Source organism: Liolophura sinensis, chromosome 13 (assembly GCF_032854445.1).
Source record: "Liolophura sinensis isolate JHLJ2023 chromosome 13, CUHK_Ljap_v2, whole genome shotgun sequence".
Lineage (NCBI taxonomy): Eukaryota > Metazoa > Mollusca > Polyplacophora > Chitonida > Chitonidae > Liolophura > Liolophura sinensis.
In genome coordinates this window covers 5,152,244-5,174,883 of record NC_088307.1, presented here as the reverse complement: position 1 = coordinate 5,174,883, position 22,640 = coordinate 5,152,244, and the positions used below count along the sequence as shown (strand labels likewise).

At 39.1% G+C, this 22,640-nt stretch overlaps 1 protein-coding gene across 1 annotated transcript in view; it reads right to left on the bottom strand.

Moving 5' to 3' along the window:
* LOC135480461 (sodium/glucose cotransporter 4-like) overlaps positions 1-21,275 on the bottom strand; it is a 33,177-nt gene extending 11,902 nt beyond the window's left edge. Inside the window, exons 1-4 of the mRNA XM_064760299.1 lie at positions 21,192-21,275; positions 15,002-15,073; positions 1,971-2,075; positions 1,643-1,702 (exon numbers count right to left, since the gene is read on the bottom strand). Coding sequence (XP_064616369.1) covers positions 1,643-1,702; positions 1,971-2,075; positions 15,002-15,073; positions 21,192-21,275 — 321 coding nt within the window. The remainder of the gene's footprint in view (positions 1-1,642; positions 1,703-1,970; positions 2,076-15,001; positions 15,074-21,191) is intronic.
* Between the last annotated feature and the right edge of the window lie 1,365 nt (positions 21,276-22,640).

Below are 22,640 nucleotides of genomic sequence, written 5' to 3'. Positions count from 1 at the left end.
CAGCGAGTTTCATAGCTTTCATATGAATTAAACACGAGTATTAGATTCTGTTCATCGCACACTCTAGACCGCTAAAAGAGGAAAAAAACCAACACTTTGTAAGTTCAAGCTCGGACACATCTTACAAATGTAAACAAACGACAGCCTGGCTCAGATGAAGGAATCCTGGCGATAGCATCATGACTATGCGGTGAACATGTAGTTCCATGACAACACCGCCAGCCTTAATGACGCATATATATCATGTGAACAGCAAACTTGTGCAAAAAGGTTTGCAAATAAAAATGTAAGTCAGAAACGGCAAAAACTGTTAACTCTGTCCACAACAGACGATGAAATACGTCGTCCGCACCGAGTGACCGATGTCAAGCTTATCACGAGTGATCACCACGTTGATCGGGCAAGGATGGTGGACTATTTTCGGTAATCGGAGTGTCACTGTGAACATGGATGTGGACCTGTCCACCTGGTATGTTTCCGGAAAAGAGTGTTTGAACACCATACACTTTGATTACGGACGACTGTTAACAGTTCTTCACAGATGTGTTGTTTTGTGAACATAATGATGCGCTAGATTCCGTGAAAACTGGCGGCCATGAAGTTGAAGCTGCGGTGATCTGCGGATGTGAACAGTGCGATGTTGTTGCAGCGTGCGTTGTTTCAGATGAAAAATCGGAGTTTCATCCAGGTACAAGGCTTGCAGAAACGGTTGAATTGAGGAGATGAGAAATTCTTCTATGCTGAGCAGTGTTTATATGGCTGTAATTATTGATGGATTGAATGTTCTTGGGCATGATGTGATTGGCTGGGATTTCCCTGTCATTCAGTGATGGATGTTTTGTGTTGGCGGGAATCTAGAACGGATCATAGTTCTTACATTGCGGGAATTTTCTCCAGTCCTTGTCTTCGACTGCCGTTCGAAAAATTGAATACATTCTCGGCCACCAGTATCGGAACAAAGGGAAAGATCCCCCCACCCCAGCACCTCGCCCTGTGTTCATCAGTGCCACAACGACCAAAATGCACTGTATTAAAAAACCACATGCTGTTTAATAGGCTGTTAGGAGACGACTTCCTAAGTACACCTGTTTACCACAGTGTGCCGATTTCATCGTCAGAAATAGGATCTGCTCTGTTGAGGAGATTTCCCTTCCCGTCTCGTTTTAGTTGCTTCTGTTTAAATTTAAGCACTTCGCGTACCTGTGCAGACTGTGGGCTCGATACTAAACTATAACCATAGTTTTGACGTTTCAGTTGACTTTCAAAACCTGACAACATACCACGAACATTCTACTGACAAAACAGCCAACACGCAAACCGGCCGCCATTTCAATAACTCGGTTGTAAAAAAAAAAGTTCCGCTGATTTCGTCACGCAATTACGTCACGCGTATTAATATCGTTCCCACGCTTTCAGTCAGTGAAATGTACTGAAAGTGTTATGTAACTAGTTACATACGAAGAATATACCATGGCTTTATGTCACTGCTGAACACTGCAGTTATGTGATGGTCATTAAATGGTCATTAACTTTTAGATTGTGCTTGTTTGAAGCAAGAAGTTCTCCCTATTCCAAAAGAGTGTTTTTTTTAGATAATGTGAACCGGATAATACAACAGTAGGTGGGATGCTGAACGACTTACCCCGCTGGCGATGTAAATGGGTACGAAGTAAAAACCTAACAGCAATAGGCTAAAAATTCCCTGAAACAAAATAGAACAACGTACAATTCACCCGATAGTTCATTTCCTAGAAAGCAAAAAATCTAGAATCACGCAAAAAGCGAGATTAGAGATATCAAAGATAGTTATAAATCTAATAAAAATCGATTTACTCTTAATGATGTCAATTTTGAATTATTTCACGATTTGCGTTTCCACTTCTCTAAAGTAGGAGCCAAAGGTCGAGGGCAGTTTATGTTGTCTTAGAGAAATAAAGACGAAAATGGACATTTGATGTATGTATACTTACAGAGAACTCGTAGCATATAACAGAGAGGCCATGAGCGGAGGCCGCCCCGGACATGCCGACAAATGACGTACTGCCGATATTTGATACGTACAGTGACATGCCCACCTGAAAATTAAAAAAGATAAATGTTATTTATCGATTATTTGTTTGTACACATATGTTCGCTTCATTTACAGGTGTTACTGTGAAAGTCGTGCCCATAATTCCACTTCCGACTGAGTGATGCCGTTGGAAATATAGATCTCTGAGACTACAGCACCTCCGACGACTGCAGAACCTCCGACGACTGCAGAAGCAAATGTAAACCTCTCCAGTGTACGGATGCCTGATAAGTACATCATCATAATATGCCTGTATTAGTATGGTATGGGTCAAGGCGAAAATATTTATAAGGATAAATATTTATGTTAGTAGAGATTTATTTTAAATGGTTGTCATGTTCGCCGTGGAGATTTTAGTATGTTTAATCATTACTTTTGCCTGTTCCTGTTTACTGGTATATACTGCACAGTGACGAAATCCACCAGTGGTAAACTAAAACCCTGATGGTATATGATAAGGTAAACTCGAACTCGTCTGAACATTCAAGGGAGATCACTCTGAAGACACGCAACAATAAAAAAAAACAAGGGGAAGGTTTCAAATCATGCACCATTCAGACCGTCAGTCAAAAAATCTGTGTCAAAGGTAAAGCTGGTAAAGACCAGATCATCAATGGAATTCAAACTCCGAAATAATAACATTAATTTTTATTAGGTTGGATATCTGGAAGCAAAGGCAGACAACAATTTGCAACAGTTTTGACTGCTGTGGAAAAGATACACTTATTGTTCATGTGAAAACTGTAATGTTCATTTTCCAAATTCATTTATTGTGATTGTGAACACTTTTAAATGTTTTTCTGCTTTAAGCCCTAATAACACAAAGTCATGTTTAGTAAACTATTTTGTGTGTATTGAAATATTCACATTTCACATTTTACAATAATCAACAAATTTCTTCAATTACTAAACATAGTCTTTATGAATCAAAGACCAGGACACGTTCGTTAAGTGTAACAGAATGTGTTTATAAATGAATTCTATGTATGTACAAATAATAAGTTTTGCTGCAGAGTTGTGCAATATGCACGCACACTTCAGAGTTTGAAAACACCCACATACCTATAGAGCTGTTCAGTATTCAGACACACTTTATTATTGCTCAATATCCACTCACACTTTAGAATTGTTCGGTATCCGCACACACTTTAGAGTTGTTCAATATCCACACACACTTTAGTGTTGTTCAATATCCACACACACTTGAGAATTGTTCGGTATCCACACACACTTTAGACTTGCTCAATATACACACACTCTAGAGAGTTGTTCAATATCCACACGCACTTTAGAGTTCTTCGGTATCCACACACACTTTAGACTTGTTCAATCTCCAGGCACACTTTAGAGTTGTTCAATACCCAGGCACGCTTTAGAGTTGCTGAATATCCACACACACTTTAGGGAGTTGTTCAATACCCTCATACACTTTAATGTTGTTCAGTCTTCAGGCACACTTTAGAGTTGTTCAGTATCCACACACACTTAAGAGTTGTTGGGTATCCACACACACATTAGAATTGTTCGGTATCCACACACACTTTAGAGTTGCTCAATATCCACACACACTTTAGAGTTGCTCAATATCCACACACACTTTAGAGTTGCTCAATATCCACACACACTTTAGAGTTGCTCAGTACCCACACACACTTAAGAGTTGTTGGGTACCCACACACACTTTAGAGTTGCTCAATATCCACATACACTTTAGAGTTGCTCAATACCCACACACACTTTAGAGTTGCTCAATATCCACATTCATCGTACATTGGAGTTTCGCATTGGGGTCATTCAGTATCCACATACACTGTTTGGAGTTTGACTCTAGAGTTGTTGAATGTCCGCGAACGTCGTACACCTTAGAGTTGTTCATCTTCCGCGAATACCGTACACGTTACAGTTCTTCATTGTCCGCGTATACCGTACACTTTAGCGTTGTTCTCTGGCCGCGTATACCGTAAACTTTAGTGTCATTCATTGTCCGCGTATACTGTACACTTTAGCGTGCCCACATAGCTTACATCGGAGCTTTATATGTACATCGGATTTTTTGCTCTAGAGTTGTTTAGTATCTATGTCGTTACATCGGAGTATTACTAGATAATTGAGCAATACCTTATCCAAAATATATTCGCTTTAAAGCAAAATACGAAACATTCTTTTCGCTTCAAAAAAGGTGTACTATCTAACAAGCAAACGTGTGATAACGAAAAAGGGATTTCAGATACTGAAGAAATAGTCTTATAGCAGCAACACTTTCCGAAAAGACCGCCTGGAAATGTATTGACTTGTTGAAGTACTTGATAGTTTAGCGTTACAGATAGTAGTGTTCAGATTACCTAGGCCTATACATATACACAAGAGGGCTGTAAGGCTGAAACTTAATGTTGACAAACAGGTGCCAAAACTACCAAAGAACAAAACAAACAAGTAATAACAAAGCCTTTCATTATTGGATTTCTTTTTTTACAGATTTCCCTCCAGTGAAATAAACATTTTAAAAGCTCCACCAAATTTCGCCTCCGGCAAAACTTCGACGCGTGGCGTATAAAACACAATCACGAAGTTGTCGTAAATAGTCAGGACTAAGTGAGGCTTAGTCTTAACCTGAGGCAATATTTCTAAACTTAGATACGATATATGAACTTAATTGCTAATTGTCCTGAAAGTCTAAGACAACTCTTAGTATGAAAATTAAAACTGTTAAGACACTTGAAAGTCACAATTTTATGTCGGTAGACTGTTTTGAAGTTGCAGAAAAAGTAACAAATTCAGGGACGATATGAGTGGTCAAGAAATTGCCAGTATCCATGGTAGACGATGGAAAGTATGGGCAAAACTAATTTTATCATCTCAGCCGTAGAGTGTTATTTGTAGTAAGGTCTATATAGCCCTGTGCACTCGAAAAATTAATCTGTTAATTCTGACAGAAAGTCTGTTGTTTGAGTGATGCTGGAATGTATTCTGTTATTGCAGCAAATTGTTCTGTTAAATATAACATACATATTCCATTAATTCAACATAAAGATTTTATTAAATTAACAGGATATTATGTTGAATATGACAGGATATTATGTTGAATATGACAAGATATTGTGTTACGATAACAGAATACATTGTAGCATCACTCAGACAACAGGACTTTCTGTTTAAGTTAACAGACTATATTTTGAATGTACACGTATTATGTCATCTGAAGTCTATCGTTTATAACAAAAGCAAAAAGAAATCTGATTTGAGGTTAAGGATGACTTCGTCATCCTGGTGCCTGAACAGCGTAATTAGACAGCTAATTAATACTAGAATAGCAACGACAGTGTGATAGTCGGAACCAGAACTCGGGATGCTTAGTCCACAGCAGAATCCTGGGTTTGTAGGCATACAAAACACCAAAGCATGGACAGTAAAACTAGAACTGCAACGACAGTGTGATAGTCGGGACCAGAACACGGGATGCTTAGTCCACAGCAGAATCCTGGTTTAACTAGGCATACAAAACACTACACCATGGAGAGTAAAACTAGAATAGCAACGACAGTGTGATAGTCGGAACCAGAACTCGGGATACTTAGTCCACAGCAGAATCCTGGGTTTGTAGGCATACAACACACCACAGCATGGAGAGTAAAACTAGAACAGCAACGACAGTGTGATAGTCGGAACCAGAACTCGGGATGCTTAGTCCACAGCAGAATCCTGGGTTTGTAGGCATACAAAACACCACAGCATGGAGAGTAAAACTAGAATAGCAACGACAGTGTGATAGTCGAAACCAGAACTCGGGATGCTTAGTCCACAGCAGAATCCTGGGTTTGTAGGCATACAAAACACCACAGCATGGAGAGTAAAACTAGAACAGCAACGACAGTGTGATAGTCCGGACCAGAACACGGGATGCTTAGTCCACAGCAGAATCCTGGGTTTGTAGGCATACAAAACACTATAGCATGGAGAGTAAAACTACAAGAGCGGCGACAGTTTGAGAGTTGACAAATGAGTTGACACGTATCAAATGAAATCCGGTCTTCAGTTTAATTCAGCCAGGTTTTTATTCTGTTCACAAATTAATGATTAAATAGTAGCAACTCACAACACCAACTAGTACCATGACTTGCGCAGAAAAAGTTAAAAAACAGACGAACTTGTGTTAAATGCAGTTTATTAGAATGTCTCTGGTCAAAATTATTCAAAGTGCTGTCATGTCATCACACGAGAACAATGCATAGGGACCAGGATTGCTTAGTCCACCAGCAGAATTCTGGCTTAACCAGGCATACGGGACAAAACACTACAGCATGGAGAGTAAAACTAGAGTGGGCAAGACAGTGACATAATTGGGAAATGGTCACACGTAACCGGTAAAATACGACCTCTTTGTCAATGTACCTCAGTTGGTGTTTTATTCTAACTCTTCGTGTAAACGCTTAAATAGTACCAAATTACACACCCCCTAGCACCATGGCTTAAGTAAAATTGTGTCAAAAAAGGCAGTGATATTAATTGTAAATTATTAGACGTCACTCCTCTAGAATAATTCAAAATGATGGTAGGTCGTGTTGTCATCACATTTAACATTTAAGGGCATAAAAACAATGCAAAAAAGGGCCAGGTCTCGGTTTATTTAGTCCCTTTCCCATCAGGGCCTCGACTTATCACCCAGCCTCTTGTCATGGAGCAGTTTCCCCAAACCACGCAAAATAATGCGGCAAAGACGCCTGAAACTGTATTCACCGGCAATGATAATTAACGTACTGTTGTTTTTTTCTCGTATGTTTGCAACATTATTAGGCCTACTTCAGTTTTTAAGCGAATGGTTGTATGCCGCGCAGCAAAAAAAACTGTCACACTAAAAGGCACGCTTCTAAGCTCACCACAGAGAAAAGTTGTACGACTTAAGTGGTTGACTTTTCCTTGACCTTCTCTGGGTAAAGAATGACATCTGGGGAATTTCCTAGACAAAATGATACTCTTATACACATGGTAAACATATATAGTCTTGTACTTATATCATTAAAACAACTCTCTTTGGTTGTTTAAGCAGGCTCACGCTAACAAACCGCTGTTCTCACCACAAATAATTGTCCTTTGAACAACGAGGTCGGTGGTTCGAATCCACCACGCGCTAGATTGCGACTTTCAGTCGGGATTTTTGACTGGTACTTGGCGAAGCGCGGTGGTTCGAATCTCTCCACCCTTAAACTTAATCGCATTGTCAAAGTCAAAAAATTCTTAAGTATTGCAATAATAGGTCTAAACAAATCAAATAATAATCGAACCTGTAAGAATGGAACAAAATCTGCGGATGGTCGTGGAATTCGCCTAGGCTCTGCTTGGTTTCCTGTCACCCTAATGCTGGCTTCCGTCGTGTAAGTGAAATATTCTTGAGTACCACGTAAAACAACAATCAAATAAATAAATGAATAAAACAAACTAATTAATAAATAAATAAACATATGGAATGTCTAAGCATTTCCTCCTCTGAGGGCCGTTTCACAAAGATGTTGCATCGCCCCGTCAAGCACATTAACAAAATATAGTGACGAAGAGTAATGGCCATTGCTTCGTTGTAAGACTCAGATATTAATTCATATGATCGCATGTAGAAGTTATACAAAATAACCTTTATCAGACTCGATCCTTCTCATTTACCAGACAATAGGCCTATAGGCCAGATCAATACAGATTGATGATCTGATAGTTGTAGATAACCGATGCAAGATATATATCCATTTTCTCTTTTGTAACAGAAAGTACAGACTACCCAGATATACATATAAGTTTAAAACTTCTCACTTACATGTTACCCTGACCAAAGCCGTCGCTGTGAGTTCAAGTCCAGCTCATGTTGGCTTCCTCTCAGGCCGTACGTGGGAAGGTTACAGCAACCTGCGGAGGGTCATGGGTTTTTCCACCATAATGTTGGCCGCTGTCGTATAAGTGAAATATTCTTGAGTAAGGCGTAAAACATCAATCAAATAAATACGTGTTACCAGGCAGTACAGACCTGTAGATAATGATGATCTGATAGCTTTAGATAACCGATTTATAGCAAAATTCATAACAGAATGTGAGAGAAATTACAGACTGTCCAGATGTACATATATATGTTTGCACAAAGACGACAACGGCTTCCTGTTACAGAGATAATAGTTTCAATTCTGACATTTTAATTACCTTTACTTGAAGAGCGATATAGAGCGCTGTTTTATTCATAACTGTGTCTAATTCCGCTTAAACAGGGGCCAGTTTCATCTCATTTAGCTAAGGAAGCCATTTAGCTAAGTAGCGTATGTTGTAGAGATATAAAGTGCACTTGTATAGCTAAGGGCAACTTAATACAAAGTAAGTTTCATAAAACTGGCCCCAGGGGCTAGGGGGCTAATTCCGTCTGTATATGCATATCGTACTGAATGAAATCGCCAGGCTTGATATCTGAATAGTTGCGATCAAAGCTCAACAGAATGGTATTTTTTTTATTAAAGAACGACGTATTAACTATAATGCAAAGTACACGATTTAGATTCCGTTTCCAAGGCTATTGTCACGCCAGCACGGCGCAGTTACCCAGGAGCCTTCCACCAATGCAGTCGGTGTGACTTCAAGTCCAGATCATGCTAGCTTATTTTTCGGTCGTACGTGGGAAGGTCTAACCGCAACCTTCGGATGATCGTGGATTTCCCACGGGCTCTGTCCGGTTTCCTCCCACCATAATGCTGGTCGCCGTCGTAGAAGTGAAAATCCTTGAGTACGGCGTAAAATACCAATCAAATAAATGAATAAATAAATAACTAAATATGACATTCCTTGTGTCTTTGAATCCCTGTGTCACTCGAAAACTGTTGACTGCTTCTCTTTTCTCCAAACTTTATTTCTTGACAATGACTTGTAACTTGTAAGAACATCATGAAAAAAGAAATAATAGTCAAGAGCTATCGCATATGCAGAGCAACTACATTGCTAGAAATCACTCTTCATCCATTTTGAATTACGAGTGACAGAAGAACAAATTTTTCTTTTGAATAATCTGTATAACAAATCTATAATTTGACGCTCTCAAATTACTCTTTTGAATAACCTGTGTAACAACAACAGATCCAATTATGTATGTCGAAATGGAACTGGTGTCGGATAAGAGATAACCAGACAATAGGAAGTGTTTTAGCAAAACGCCTCCTGTGCTGTAAACAATGGTATAAGAGATAGGAATACTAATTTGTTGGTTTTTATCTATGTCCAAGACAACGGACTGAGCATGACCCATTGTAATTTTAATCAATGAAAATTCTATTGTACTGCATAGAAACCACAACAAAAAAAAATATGTTCTCGGCGGAAATGTTATGTTAAGCTGTACACTGTATATGTAGATCTCTTGCATGAATCCGCGCGGTCATATTTTCTTATATTATACATTTTCATTGTTCAGTAGTGGTTTGAGCGGTGTTTTCAAAATTTATCTCGCGATTATTGGAAATCGAACTCTGATTTGTACAGCGTCAGTTTTTTTTATAGTCATAGGCAGTTATAAATGTATAAGAATGATTCAGGCAGGTAATTTCTTGTGAACCGCACAAGCTGTAGTAAAAATGTTGGGGCGGGAAGGTCTGTCAGCAACCGACTCTATTAGGTATCACTCCTAGTGTTAATGTCGTGAATCCCAGTCAGAACAACATAAACTATTTATATCCGTCTAAGATGAAAGAGATTTCTATAGCACTGCCCGGAGCTCTGTGAAGCCACAGTCTCACGGCAATGACGGACTTTGGATTGATTGATTTTTATTTTTGACTGTAAGTCACTTATACGATGCCGGTCATTTTCATGGGTTGGTAGAGGAAACTGGAAAGCCCCGGGTAAACCACCGACCTTTGGCAAGTTACTGATTTACTTCCCCACATGTAACGTACTGATATGCTTATACCGTATTGGTGGAATCTGCGAATGGTCGTGGGGTTCCCCCGGGCTCTGCCCGGTTTCCACCCACCATAATGCTGGCCGCCGTCGTATAAGTGAAATATTCTTGAGTACGGCGTAAAACACCAATCAAATAAATAAATAAATAAAAAAATGTTGGGCAAAAGGCTGATATTTACTTTCTGAAGTACTAGTACGTATGGTACTTGTCTGGAAACAAATGCTTCATTAGGCACCAATTTATTAGATATGGTTTGTCTAGAAATATGCTCAAAATGCTGCGTGGTAACATTTAACATATGTTAATATGACACATTGTATACAGAGACCAGGTCTCAGGGATGCTTAGTGCATCAGCACAATCCTGGTATATGCAGGCATGTATATGAGCGTACAGCGAAGTTTTCCCTACAGGCCCTCTTCTCCTCCACCGTTTCCAACGCTACTGATTTTAGTTGCTTTCAGACAAAGAGCTCGTATCTTGAGGCCCACAAAGATGCATCGTGGGGGAATGACGTATAATGCCTTTAATGCACTGGATATTACATGCAATATGCCCACACTGCGTTTTGTAATTGTGTCTAATTACGCTGAACACGTGGGATATATAGGGGCTGTACACTATATAGGATGCATAAATGAACAGTTACGATCAAAGCGCCAATAAGATACATATTTGGATTATCGACATCTTTTAAACAAGCGTGGTACAAACTCTGAATACTGATTTCCCGTAGAGCATTCCTTGAATCTGTTCATCGATCATCACTGAAAAATGTTGACTGCTTCTCTTTGGACGATTCCGTTTTAACTTCGCACTTACATAGGCTACTTGTATTAAATGTTGTTTTGGAAATTGGCCTTGCTATTATAGACCATTTTGGTTGATGGTTGGTATACGAATGTCTGTTTCGATGCAGAGATTTAAGACAGAAATTCACGTTCAAATCGTGTGTGCATATATATTGAAACATTCTTAAAAGAAGGGAACTCTCACAGGGAACTTGACCTTGAAGCTTTTTTTCCGATCGATGGCCTTAAAATGGCAATTAAGAACCTTCGCCTTATGCTTCCATGGTATCCAAAATAAATTAAAATTACCATCTTCTGCATGAAGAATGTTTCTGTAAATGTATACGGCTTTATACATGTTGAAAATATTGGCACCCTGCCAAACCTTGACATGACCTACATTCGGAACTTCTTGACCCTTTTCCAGCTTCCCTGTATCTGCTTTGAAAATGTAGGTTATGCCAACTGGAGAGTCTATATCTGACGGAAACAGCCGAGTCTCCATGGCAACACAAAGACTTGAACAGGAAGCATACAGAGAAATTTCTTTTCAAAGTTCTCTGATGGAATCAGGAAGTCAATTAGAAAAAAAACTATTAATGTCAAAATAAGCTTACGGAAATGAAATATCTGGAGTCTGTGTGGATAGACATTGGAGGCATGTAAATGTACTTCTATACGTCGGCATGCGCAAGGGATGTCATCTTAACACATGTGTATGTAGGAGAGGCATTTTGAAGATAAAGTGAAAAGGTGAAAAGATAAATGCGCTTTTGCGGAGTTTAATGGGCAACATTCTTAAGCGCATTGCTGCGTATGTAAGCGGGATACAGTTTCTTTACTGTGAGCAAGTTGCGGTGACTTGGCATCGATGATATCGTCGTACTACATGTACTTAGGGATGAACAGCATGCCAGTCAATGAGTTTTCCGAACCAGAAATTTAAGGTCTATTTTTTCCTTGACGGATGCATGATTTCTTTTTACGCATCAAATCAGTGTATTGCTTTGTCTTCATTCTCCGTCCAAAGCGTTACACGTCATATACTAAAGCTGCCAAGCCGTGAAATGGCCAAATGTCTTCAAATTCTACAGAATTTGGCTTATTACTTCGCAGTTACGTTCATCACATTGTCGTATTAAGACGTGTAAACAGCGTAAGGAAAACAATGGCCTGGCCAGTCAGAACACGAAAACGTAAGAAGTTCTGTGATAAAAAATACCACAACGTAAGCAAACCATTGAGGATAATACCACAACGTAAGCAGACTATTGAAGACAATACCACAACGTGAGCAAACCATTGAGGATAATACCACAACCGTAAGCAAACCATTGAGGATAATACCCCAACGTAAGCAGACTACTGAAGATAATACCACACCGTAAGCAGACTATTGAAGATAATACCACATCGTAAGCAGATTACTGAAAAAAATACCACAACGTAAGCAGACTATTGAAGACAATGCCACAACTTAAGCAAATAACTGAAGATAATACCACAACGTAAGCAGACTACTGAAGAAAATACCACAACGTAGGCAGACTATTGAAGACAATACCACAACTTAAGCAAAAACTGAAGATAATACCACATCATAAACAGACTACTGAAGATAATACCACAACGTAAGCAGACTATTGAAGACAATACCACAATGTAAGCAGACTATTGAAGACAATACCACAACGTAAGCAGACTAGTGAAAACAATACCACAACGTAAGCAGACTATTGAGAAAATACCACAACTTAAGCAGACTAGTGAAAACAATACCACAACGTAAGCAGACTAGTGAAAACAATACCACAACGTAAGCAGACTACTGAAGATAATGCCACACCGTAAGCAGACTATTGTAAATAATATCACATCGCAAGCAGATTACTGAAGAAAATACCACACCGTAAGCAGACTATTGAAGATAATATCACAACGTAAGCACACCACTGAAGATAATACCACAACGTAAGTACACCATTGAAGACAATACCACAACGTAAGCAGACTACTGAAGATAATACCACAACGTAAGCAGACTACTGAAGACAATACCACAACGTAAGCAGACTATTGAGGACAATACCACAACGTAAGCACACCATTGAAGATAATACCACAACGCAAGCACTGTAGTGAATAGATAAAACACATCATGTAACCACTGCATTGAACAGTAAGAATGTCAGAACGCAGGCATTGCTTTGAACAGTTAGTACACCACTTAAAACGTACGTACTGTGCTGAAAATTTAAAATATCACACCGTATTGGACAGTTAAAATATCACACACTATGCACTGTGCTGGACAGTTAAAATATCACACAGTAGGCACTGTTCTGGACAGTTCAAATATCCCACCGTGTGCACTGTACTAGACAGTTAAAACATCACATTGCACTGGGCAGTGAAAATATCACACGGTACACTCTGTATTGAACAGTTATCACAACGCAAACGTTGTGTAGAACAACGAAACTATCACAACGTAATTAAGAACTGTACTGAGCAGTTACAATATCAGAACGTATATAAGCACTGTTTTCAAATGAAGGTTGTCAGTCACCCAGGTACATATATATATATATATGTTACACGTAAGAATGTAAATCAGTTTAGCTGTGTCTTTGGAGAAGGCAACGCCGTGGCATTAGCCTAGTGCGTCCAGTAGGTTAGAGATGAGTTATGAGAGATGAAGTGCAGCCTAATTATACATGCAGAGAAACAATGACGGTGGAAATTACTCAATTACTCAGTAATAGCTGGTAACATCGCTTTGATTTTGAGGTGAGGTGGGTAGGCTTGGATCCCGAAAGCTCTGCGCTCAAACATCAATGGTTACACTCTATGCTGTAAGTCTTTTTTTATAAAGTATGTCGCCATTCCAACCATTTTGTAAAACAATCATCCCGGCAAAACGTCTTTTCAACGTGACTGGGTGACGATGTACGCGATTGAACTGAGGTTTGCAAGGTCATTCACTGAAGACCATTTTGACTTCCACTAATATTTATTTATTTATTTATTTGATTGGTGTTTTACGCCGTACTCAAGAATATTTCACTTATACGACGACGGTCAGCATTATGGTGAGAGGAAACCGGGCAGAGCCTGGGGGAACCCCACGACCATTCGCGGGTTCCACCAATACGGTATAAGTATATCCGTACGTTACATGTGGGGAAGTAAATCAGTAACTTGCCAAAGGTCGGTGGTCTACCCGGGGCTTTCCAGTTTCCTCTACCAACCCATGAAAATGACCGGCATCGTATAAGTGACTTACAGTCAAAAATAAAAATAAATCTATCCACGGTCCATCATTGCCGTGAGACTGTGGCTACACAGAGCTCCGGGCAGTGCTATAAAAATCTCTTTCAACTTAGACGGATATAAATAGTTTATGTTGTTCTGACTAGGATTCACGACATTAACACTAGGAGTGATACCTAATAGAGTCGTAATAGATTCTACATGCAGGCGTCATGCATCCCCGTCATCTTTACAGATTCCTACGTTCACGCTGGATAATATGAAATTGCCTCAGACTTAATTCAGATTTAATCTTAACTTGTAGCATTATTCTTGAACTTTTATTTGAGTTTAAAGGCTAATTTCCAATTTTATGATAAAATGTCTAAAACTTTAAGGATTACAATAGGGTCTAAATTGTCTTTTCAATGACAATAGGGTCTAAATTTCAGCGCAATACATTGATTTGAAGTTAAGCTTAAATCTGACTTTATTCTAAGATCCTAGGATTGTGGTATCCTGGTTTCCGCGGACTTGATGTACCTAGGACTCGTAAAGAAGACGTCATGAAAAACTAGGCACTGTCATATAACCTCTTCAAAGATATAGGACCAACACAGAACATACTGGAACATACAGGCATAATATAACTTTTGTGTTGTCAAATGGAAACTACAGTTGTTGGGGTTTTTTTATTGTTTTTTGTTTTTTTGTTATTTTGGATATACTTTTTGAATGAATCAGAGTTTTAACCATTTTGATTTCGCCATATGCACGAGTACCAGACGATTTTTATGTCCTTGATCATTATTCTCACGCACAAACTCTGTAAGATATAATGCTTGCAGCCATAAGTACACGGAATCAATAGAACTTGCTCTGAACCGTTCAATAAAGCTTGCCTGAACCGTTCAATAGAACGGTTCAGGAAGCTTACCTACTAGACACTTAAAAGAAGTGTATACTTACCGCCCACCACTTCATGTCCCGTCCAGCCAGAAAATAACTGTTGGCAGTTCCCCTGTTTGATTTCCATGTCGACTGCAACAAAAGAAAGGTCACATTGTGTTTTTCCTGCCATAATGCAATGATAATCGCTAATTAATGGCTTAATTCACTCAAAGGACTCAAATATTCATAAACGAGGTTTGTAAACCTCTTCTCAAGTGGAGGAGAAAACGTTCTTTTTATCAGAAAAAAAAAATAAAAGAGAGAGACTTTACATGCTTAACATTCTCAAAATCATTCTCATGTTGTTGTATAATTGACATAACTGTGCATACGTGAAGTTCGTGCACATGTTGCTTACAGAGGCAATACCCAATACTTTGGGGAAAACATCGATCAGCGTAAATGTTTGTTTTTCTTCTAGAATAACCCAAATAATTACATTTCAAAAAATATCAGCCATGTCTGCACGCGCGTTACCATTCACAATCAGTAACTAAATTCACAGAATGTAGAGTCTGACATTTACTTAAAGGCAATCATTTCGGTCGTCTTTCGCTGAGGACCAGAATTTGAGGAAGCTTCCTCAGTAACTTGCCAGAGGTGGGTTGTTTAATTCCGGCCATTCAAAAATTCAGACACAGCCACAATTAAAATGTTTTGCTGTAGGAAATGTCTGAAATGTATACACTGAATCACTGCACAACTATGTGCCAACCGTAATTTGAGAAATTTCCTTGCTTGTTGCTTGACAAATGCGGGCTCTGATCCATTAGTTAAATATATAGGTTATATAGATAGGATATAAGAATCATGAAGTACTTCGTTGTTTGCAGCCCACTGTTTTGTTTCGGTAGATGTGTTTAACTTCTTTATGTCTTTGGTAACATGAGCTGGAGAGCAAAAAATAAATAATTTTGCTTTTTATAGCAACACAGTGTTCTTATTATTTGCTTGCAACAAGAAAATCGTAGTTGTGCGATTGTTTGGGGCGAGAAACAAAGGACCACTTATGTTGTCGTGATGCCATCTATGTTGTCGTGATGCCATCTTTGTTGTCGTGATGACACCTATGTTGTCGTGATGCCATCTTTGTTGTCGAGATACCATCTTTGTTGTCGTGATACCACCTATGTTGTAGCGATGCCACCGTTGTTGTCGTGATGCCACCTTTGTTGTCGTGATACCACCTATGTTGTAGCGATGCCACCTTTGTTGTCGTGATGCCACCTATGTTGTCGTGATGTCACCTTTGTTGTCGTGATGCCATCTTTATTGTCGTGATGCCACCTTTGTTGTCGTGATGCCACCTTTGTTGTCGTGATGCCACCTATGTTGTCGTGATGACACCCTGATGACACCTCTGTTTGACACTTAATGTTTGTGACAAGCAATGCCAGACACACCTTCCACAGCTGTCACGCTGTGTAACGCGATACCGGGTACACGTTATCGAAGAATTCGCAGCTCAAGACAGCCTAGAGACGTCTTTAATCCCTTCGCACTATCCATCTATTGTTTGCCAGTGGAGGATACACTGTTTGTTTTCTATGTAACTATTAATAGTGAAACTAGTTATTTTTTGCCATTCGGTTCATGTTACTAAAACTAGCTGGATAACTTTTTTTCTTGCGCCTGAATAAAAAAGTTCGTCTTTTCTCTTGTAAATAATCAGGCTGATTAATTTTTGTAACAAAAATCGTTAGTCTTACTTTACATAACCGAACTATTTTTTCTTTGATATAAATATTTTAAAAACGACGGGCATGTACGCTAAGGTGCTCCGTAGAAATGTGTTTGCCCATCGAATAAATATCGTTTAATAAATTAAACCCAAGATTAAAATGAAGCATTTTTTAATGTATTGGAGCATAGCAAATGATGTTTAAGATGAATAAATTTTGCCCATGCAGAGAATGGGTTCCTCAGTCTGTATATCCTGATAACAGTATATATACGAATACGGAGTAAGGTTCTCTTCCCTAAATATGCCATATGACAAAACTTAAACATTGTATTTTCGTAAGTGACGATTTTAAGTTTTAGATTTTTTTAATGCAAGGCAACATAGAATTAAGAATTATGCTGTTCTAAGTTTTTGAAATCAGTTTTCTCAAGATGAGTTCACTGCACACCATCATCCAGTTCTTACCTATACTTGAACATTACATAATCGATAACAGATCAAAGGTGATGTCGCCCTAAGTCATATGTGCTTGCGCAATACCAAATTACGCAGTCTCTCAGATGATATGCGTACATAATGTCAAATAATTAATGAAAGACTCTAGCTTTATGGGGTATTTTGATTTTTTTCCCCGCGGGCAAATGTCATGAAAGATGTGTCCAAAAAATACTAGTGTTTTATTTATACATTACAGTATATATGGTGAAGACATTCGCTATCAGAATCTTCTTGGGCTAGACGAAAGAGGAATATTTAAATACACATTAATGTTCAGTCTTCATTAGCCTCAACGATTACAAATGCACATTTAGGTAGACCTAAATATGGAAAATGAGATAAATTACGGAGCAAGGGTAAATTTAACTGAGGTAAAGATCAGTTCAAAGAGTTATAAGAAAAGGCAACACTAGACCAAGGCACTGGGTCACGAAGCGACCTTAGACCGCTTCAGAGTAAGTAAAATGTGCACACTGAAGAAATCCAAAACGCTGTCTTATTAATTTTGACCTATCAGACGCGAGCAGCTGTTTCAAATGACGTCGCGCGAACACTGTTTTGCCTTTAAGTCAAATGAGCGTGAGGTACGAGTAACGCGAATATTTCACTGATACAGCCCCAAAATGCTTGGAGGAAAACCGGGCAGAGCTTGAGGAAACCCACGACCATCCGCAGTTTGTTGTCAGAGAATAAGGCCAGAATAAGAACGTAAACGTTTTCTCTGTGGTGTAAACCTTTTCTTCAGTTCATCTTTAAGATGAAGGCCTACTTTACCTCACGTACGCTGCAGTTATAACAACACGGGGAAACATTTTATTGTAAATAACCGACATATTTCACTTCAAAGCGTCTTGGAAGACTTAAGCAATCCGTTTTTTACCTTCCCTCCCTTAGTCAAACTCTGCTTCATAGTCAGTGTATACACGTGTACATGCTATTAGTAACAACGTGCATTAGTAGTATAACATAGCATGGGTTATAGCTTGATAGGGGAGATATACATGTATATATATCCAGTCTGCCGGCTTTTAAACTCCGTCTCGATCTGCTCCTCTGTATACAAGTATGTACTGTTTTTAGGCGGTCCAACTGATATGACTGTTTTCTATAACCGTTAGAAGCTAATTTGATGGGGTCAACAGGCGATACAGCATACACATTAGTACACTAGTAAGCCAACATGGCTGCCACATGGGGTATTAGTGTATTGAGGTGGGGAGTTTGGGGAGTTTGTGCTCTGTTGTACTGGAATGCCGAGGGCCTACTCTCTAAAAACACCCACAATAACGTGTGTCATTGTTCACAAATTATATATTATGTGTATATTTTGTGTCCACGCGAAATAATGTGGACGTGTATTTTTATCACAATACTGTTACCAGTTGTACGTTGTAAATTTTAGACAGTATATATATATTCACACGAGAGACCACCATTTTTTTGTGTGGAGTAATCAACTACACCTAATTGCAACACATCTAAAGATGAAGTTAAACGTAAAACCTTTAGACGAGGGCAGACAGCCAAGTTTTCTTGAGCTGAAAGTCAGTGCTGAACGTGTATATGTATGGGTGGATGGATGGAGTGGAAAGAGGAGGAGGGGGGGGGGAGTTAAATCTCGATTAGATCTTTGATGACTTTTAAATAAGAAACTTACTTGTTCTACGCCAAAAATGAAAATGAGGCAAAGAAAAAACATACATAGGAAATAGACAGATAAATAGATAAACAAATGCGTTATCCTTCCGCATTTCCATCACACTGCGTTTTCCATCGTGCCGCATTTTCCATCCTACCGCGTAGTGTTTTGCGCGTTGTTGTAGGAAGGCACGCGTGTGTGAGAATGACTGACTTTTGTGTCTTAGAAACAGAGCGTCATACAGCATTTCACTATACTTTTCTGTTCCTCCACCCCACCCCCACCCCCTCTGAGTTAGGTGGACAGAATTCCGCATGCTGTCGTATAAATCAACCCAGTTGCTGTTAACAGCGTGTTTGCCCCGTAACAAACCTATCTATAGCTCCCTCCTAAGGACTGACAATGGTTTACCGCCAGATTTTCCTCTCACAACAAGAGGTGCTGGACTTCAGCGTCGCAGGCCTTTTGTTGCGCAACGCATGCTGCGGTTTCATCTGTGACGTATTTGTGTCTGTTCTGTACTATAGACCTGCAACACCTACGTTCGGTAATGCAGATGTCAAGTACGTTTTGTAATATACCAGGTGCATGCTATCTATATTACAGCACGTATTTATTTATTTATTTATTTATTTATTTATCAGATTAGTGTTTTACGTCGTACTCAAGAATATTTCATTCATATGACGGCGGTGAGAACATGTGTTATGCCAATATTACAGAATGTGGTACCTATATTACAGAACGTATATTACCGAACGTAAGTGGCACAGGTCTTTATTACAGAACGTAATAGTTATACATGAATGAGTGTTAATATAGCTTGCTATAGAATTGTCTAAACTATACTTGCTTTGGTAATGTGTGGACATTCTCCCCCTCCGTATAAATTATCAGAAAATGTAAATAGTATAGGAAATAAAAAATGGAAATGTAAACAGCTAAAGTGAATTAGGAGTGCACTGCTGTTTTCAGCATATGGCGAATTGTATAAATGTAAGCCTAAATTAATTGCATATAGGTATGCTGAGCGCGTTTAGCTCCATCATATTTATCTTAGGCTTGACTGTGCGCAAGTGCATACAATGTCCAGTAGAAAACGTTAATCATCTCACATTCTGCCTCCGGTGATGCTCTCCTTTGTGCGCCTTTGTTTCTGTACTATATATTTTACGATACATGATATAGTTACGTACCACGCTCTGCCATTATATGGAAAATAGCGTGCACACCGTTAGGTGTACGTAACTTCATGCAAGATCGATAGGAAATTTAGAACGGCATGGTATGTAATTACAAATTACATGCCACGCTCTGTACACCGTTAGGTGTATGTAAGTACAAAAATCTAGACAAAAATATGGGTGATATGGTTGTTACAAATTATTTGTCACACTCTGTAATATATGAAAAATAGTTCACACCTTTAAGCGTACGTAACTACAAGATTAATACGAAAGTAAGGGGCGATATGGTAATTACATGTAACATGCCACTCTACAATATGTGTAAACTAGGGTGCACACCGTTAGGTGTACATAACTACAAGATTAATACGAAACTTTGGGCGATATGGTAGTTACATGTTACATGCCACTCTCTGTATATGTGTAAACTAGGGTGCACACCGTTAGGTTATATAAGTACAAAGACTAATACGAAACTTTGGGCGATATGGTAGTTACAAGTTACATGCCACTCTCTGTATATGTGTAAAACAACGTAAGGAACTGCAAGACTGATATGAAAGTTTGGGCGATATGGTAGATCATTACTCGTTTCGCACCACGCTCTAATATAGGTAAAAAAAAACAGGCATACCGTTAGGTGTATTGGTAACTAAAACGTGAAGACGAAAATTTGGGTGCATGATATATGGTAGTTACAAGTACATTACAGGACATTATAGCGCTACATAAAACATACAAAGGAGTCTATCGAGTTAAGATGGGGATGTTCACGTTATTGTTTAGGTCGCATACACGTCGCATGTAAAGTACACGCGAAATATTACAGTCAAAGACCTTTGACTGCAAATGCGCTTGGAGATAAATCCAGGTGAATGTACTTAAACATATGACACTAGACATAACGTCTTGGGGTCTGACTGCAACCTGCGAATGATCATGGGTTTCTCTTGGGTTTGCCCGGTTTACTCCTACCATGATGCTCACCACCATTGTGCAATATTGAGTGCGGCGTACACCTCCAATCAAATAAATAAGTAAACATAACACGTGGGTTTATTTATGACCATTTGTTTCGTAAAAACGCTACATATATAGTTGCACTAAATCACGAGGCAGCACACGCAGCCTTTCTACATCAGTTTCTTGTTCGAATCACAGTCTCGCGAATTTGTTTCCTGCGTATGCGTTTGTACTTACATAGAGGCCCACTGCCACAGTGATGATAAAGTGAATGATGATTATGAGGTAATCCGCCCAGTGGAGATCGGAACGTTCCACCATGATGTGCTGGAAGTGATCAAATTACTCCGCCACGCCGATACGGCCCGGTTGTCTTTGTACAAACTCACACATGTAGCTAGCACGCTTCACGCGAGTGCCAACGAGGAGTATCCGTCACTTTTCTTCGGCTTGTCTCCGGAACGCGGCAAGCAGTCGTGCTATAACCCCTGCCGCACCGAGTCGCCATTTTTTGCTCCAGAGACCGCAGGTAAATAAAGTTGGATGTGTACTCGCTCAGGACATCTTCTCACTCCGTCAGTAAAGTGTAAACGAGTTTCTGGTGCTTTTCAGAAATCGGGTGAAATCATAGAACGTTGAAAATTTCATCAGGAAATAAAAGGAGTAATTCATCTCTAGGCAAGCCAGTCTGCAACGTTGTTAAAGAAATCTGAATGATGCGGAAACGTGCAGAGTGAAGTGGCCGTTCAAAACTAAAAGTACGTAGGTCTAAGGAAAGGTCATTACCAGTTTTGTATACAGAAACATATTTTCTTGTTACTTTTTGGTAACAAGGAAATATTGATAATAAGGAAAAGGACACAAAAATATATACCAGTATTTAAAGTGCTATAATTTCTAACATTATAATGTTGTTTTTCTCCATTTTATTTAAAGCAAATTCACGTTCATTATCTACTTTCTGGCGCGACGTTTAATTAATTATAATATCTAATTACCAGTACCGTACTCTATTTTAAACTTGTTTCGATCTAGATGACGTCATTATATCCATCACCTATATTTACAATCTGTTTTAAACTGTTCCATCTGTCCAGTCAAAACTTATAATCAATGATCGACACCTTGCTCACACCACCTGGAAAATGTACGGACATTTACGTTATCAATTGATTAGTGTTTTATTGCAGGAAATGAACTATTGAGGAATGTCACCTTTAAATTATGATCATCGCATGCTAAAATGTAACCTTCATATATTTTGTGTACATTACGCACGTGTACATGAATACATTTTCTTGTTGGACTCTCTGTGTATAATCCATAATAATCTATTTATTTGAAGTCAGCAGGGTTTATATGTGAAACAAACCGGCCGTAGCCCAAGTGAAACCCCGACCTTAAATGTACCTGACAAACCTGGTGACGAAATCGGGTATACCCCAATGGAAACCCTGCCCTCAAATGTACCTGACAAACCTCCTTACGAAACCGGCCGTAGCCCAAAGGAATCTCCGCCCTTAAATGTGCCTAATAAACCTCCTTACGAAACCGGCCGTAGCCCAAAGGAGACCCGCCCTTATATGTTCCTGACAAACCTGCTGACGAAATCGGGTATACCCCATGGGAAACCCCGCCCTTCTATGTTCCTGACAAACCTCCTTACGAAACCGGCCGTAGCCCAAA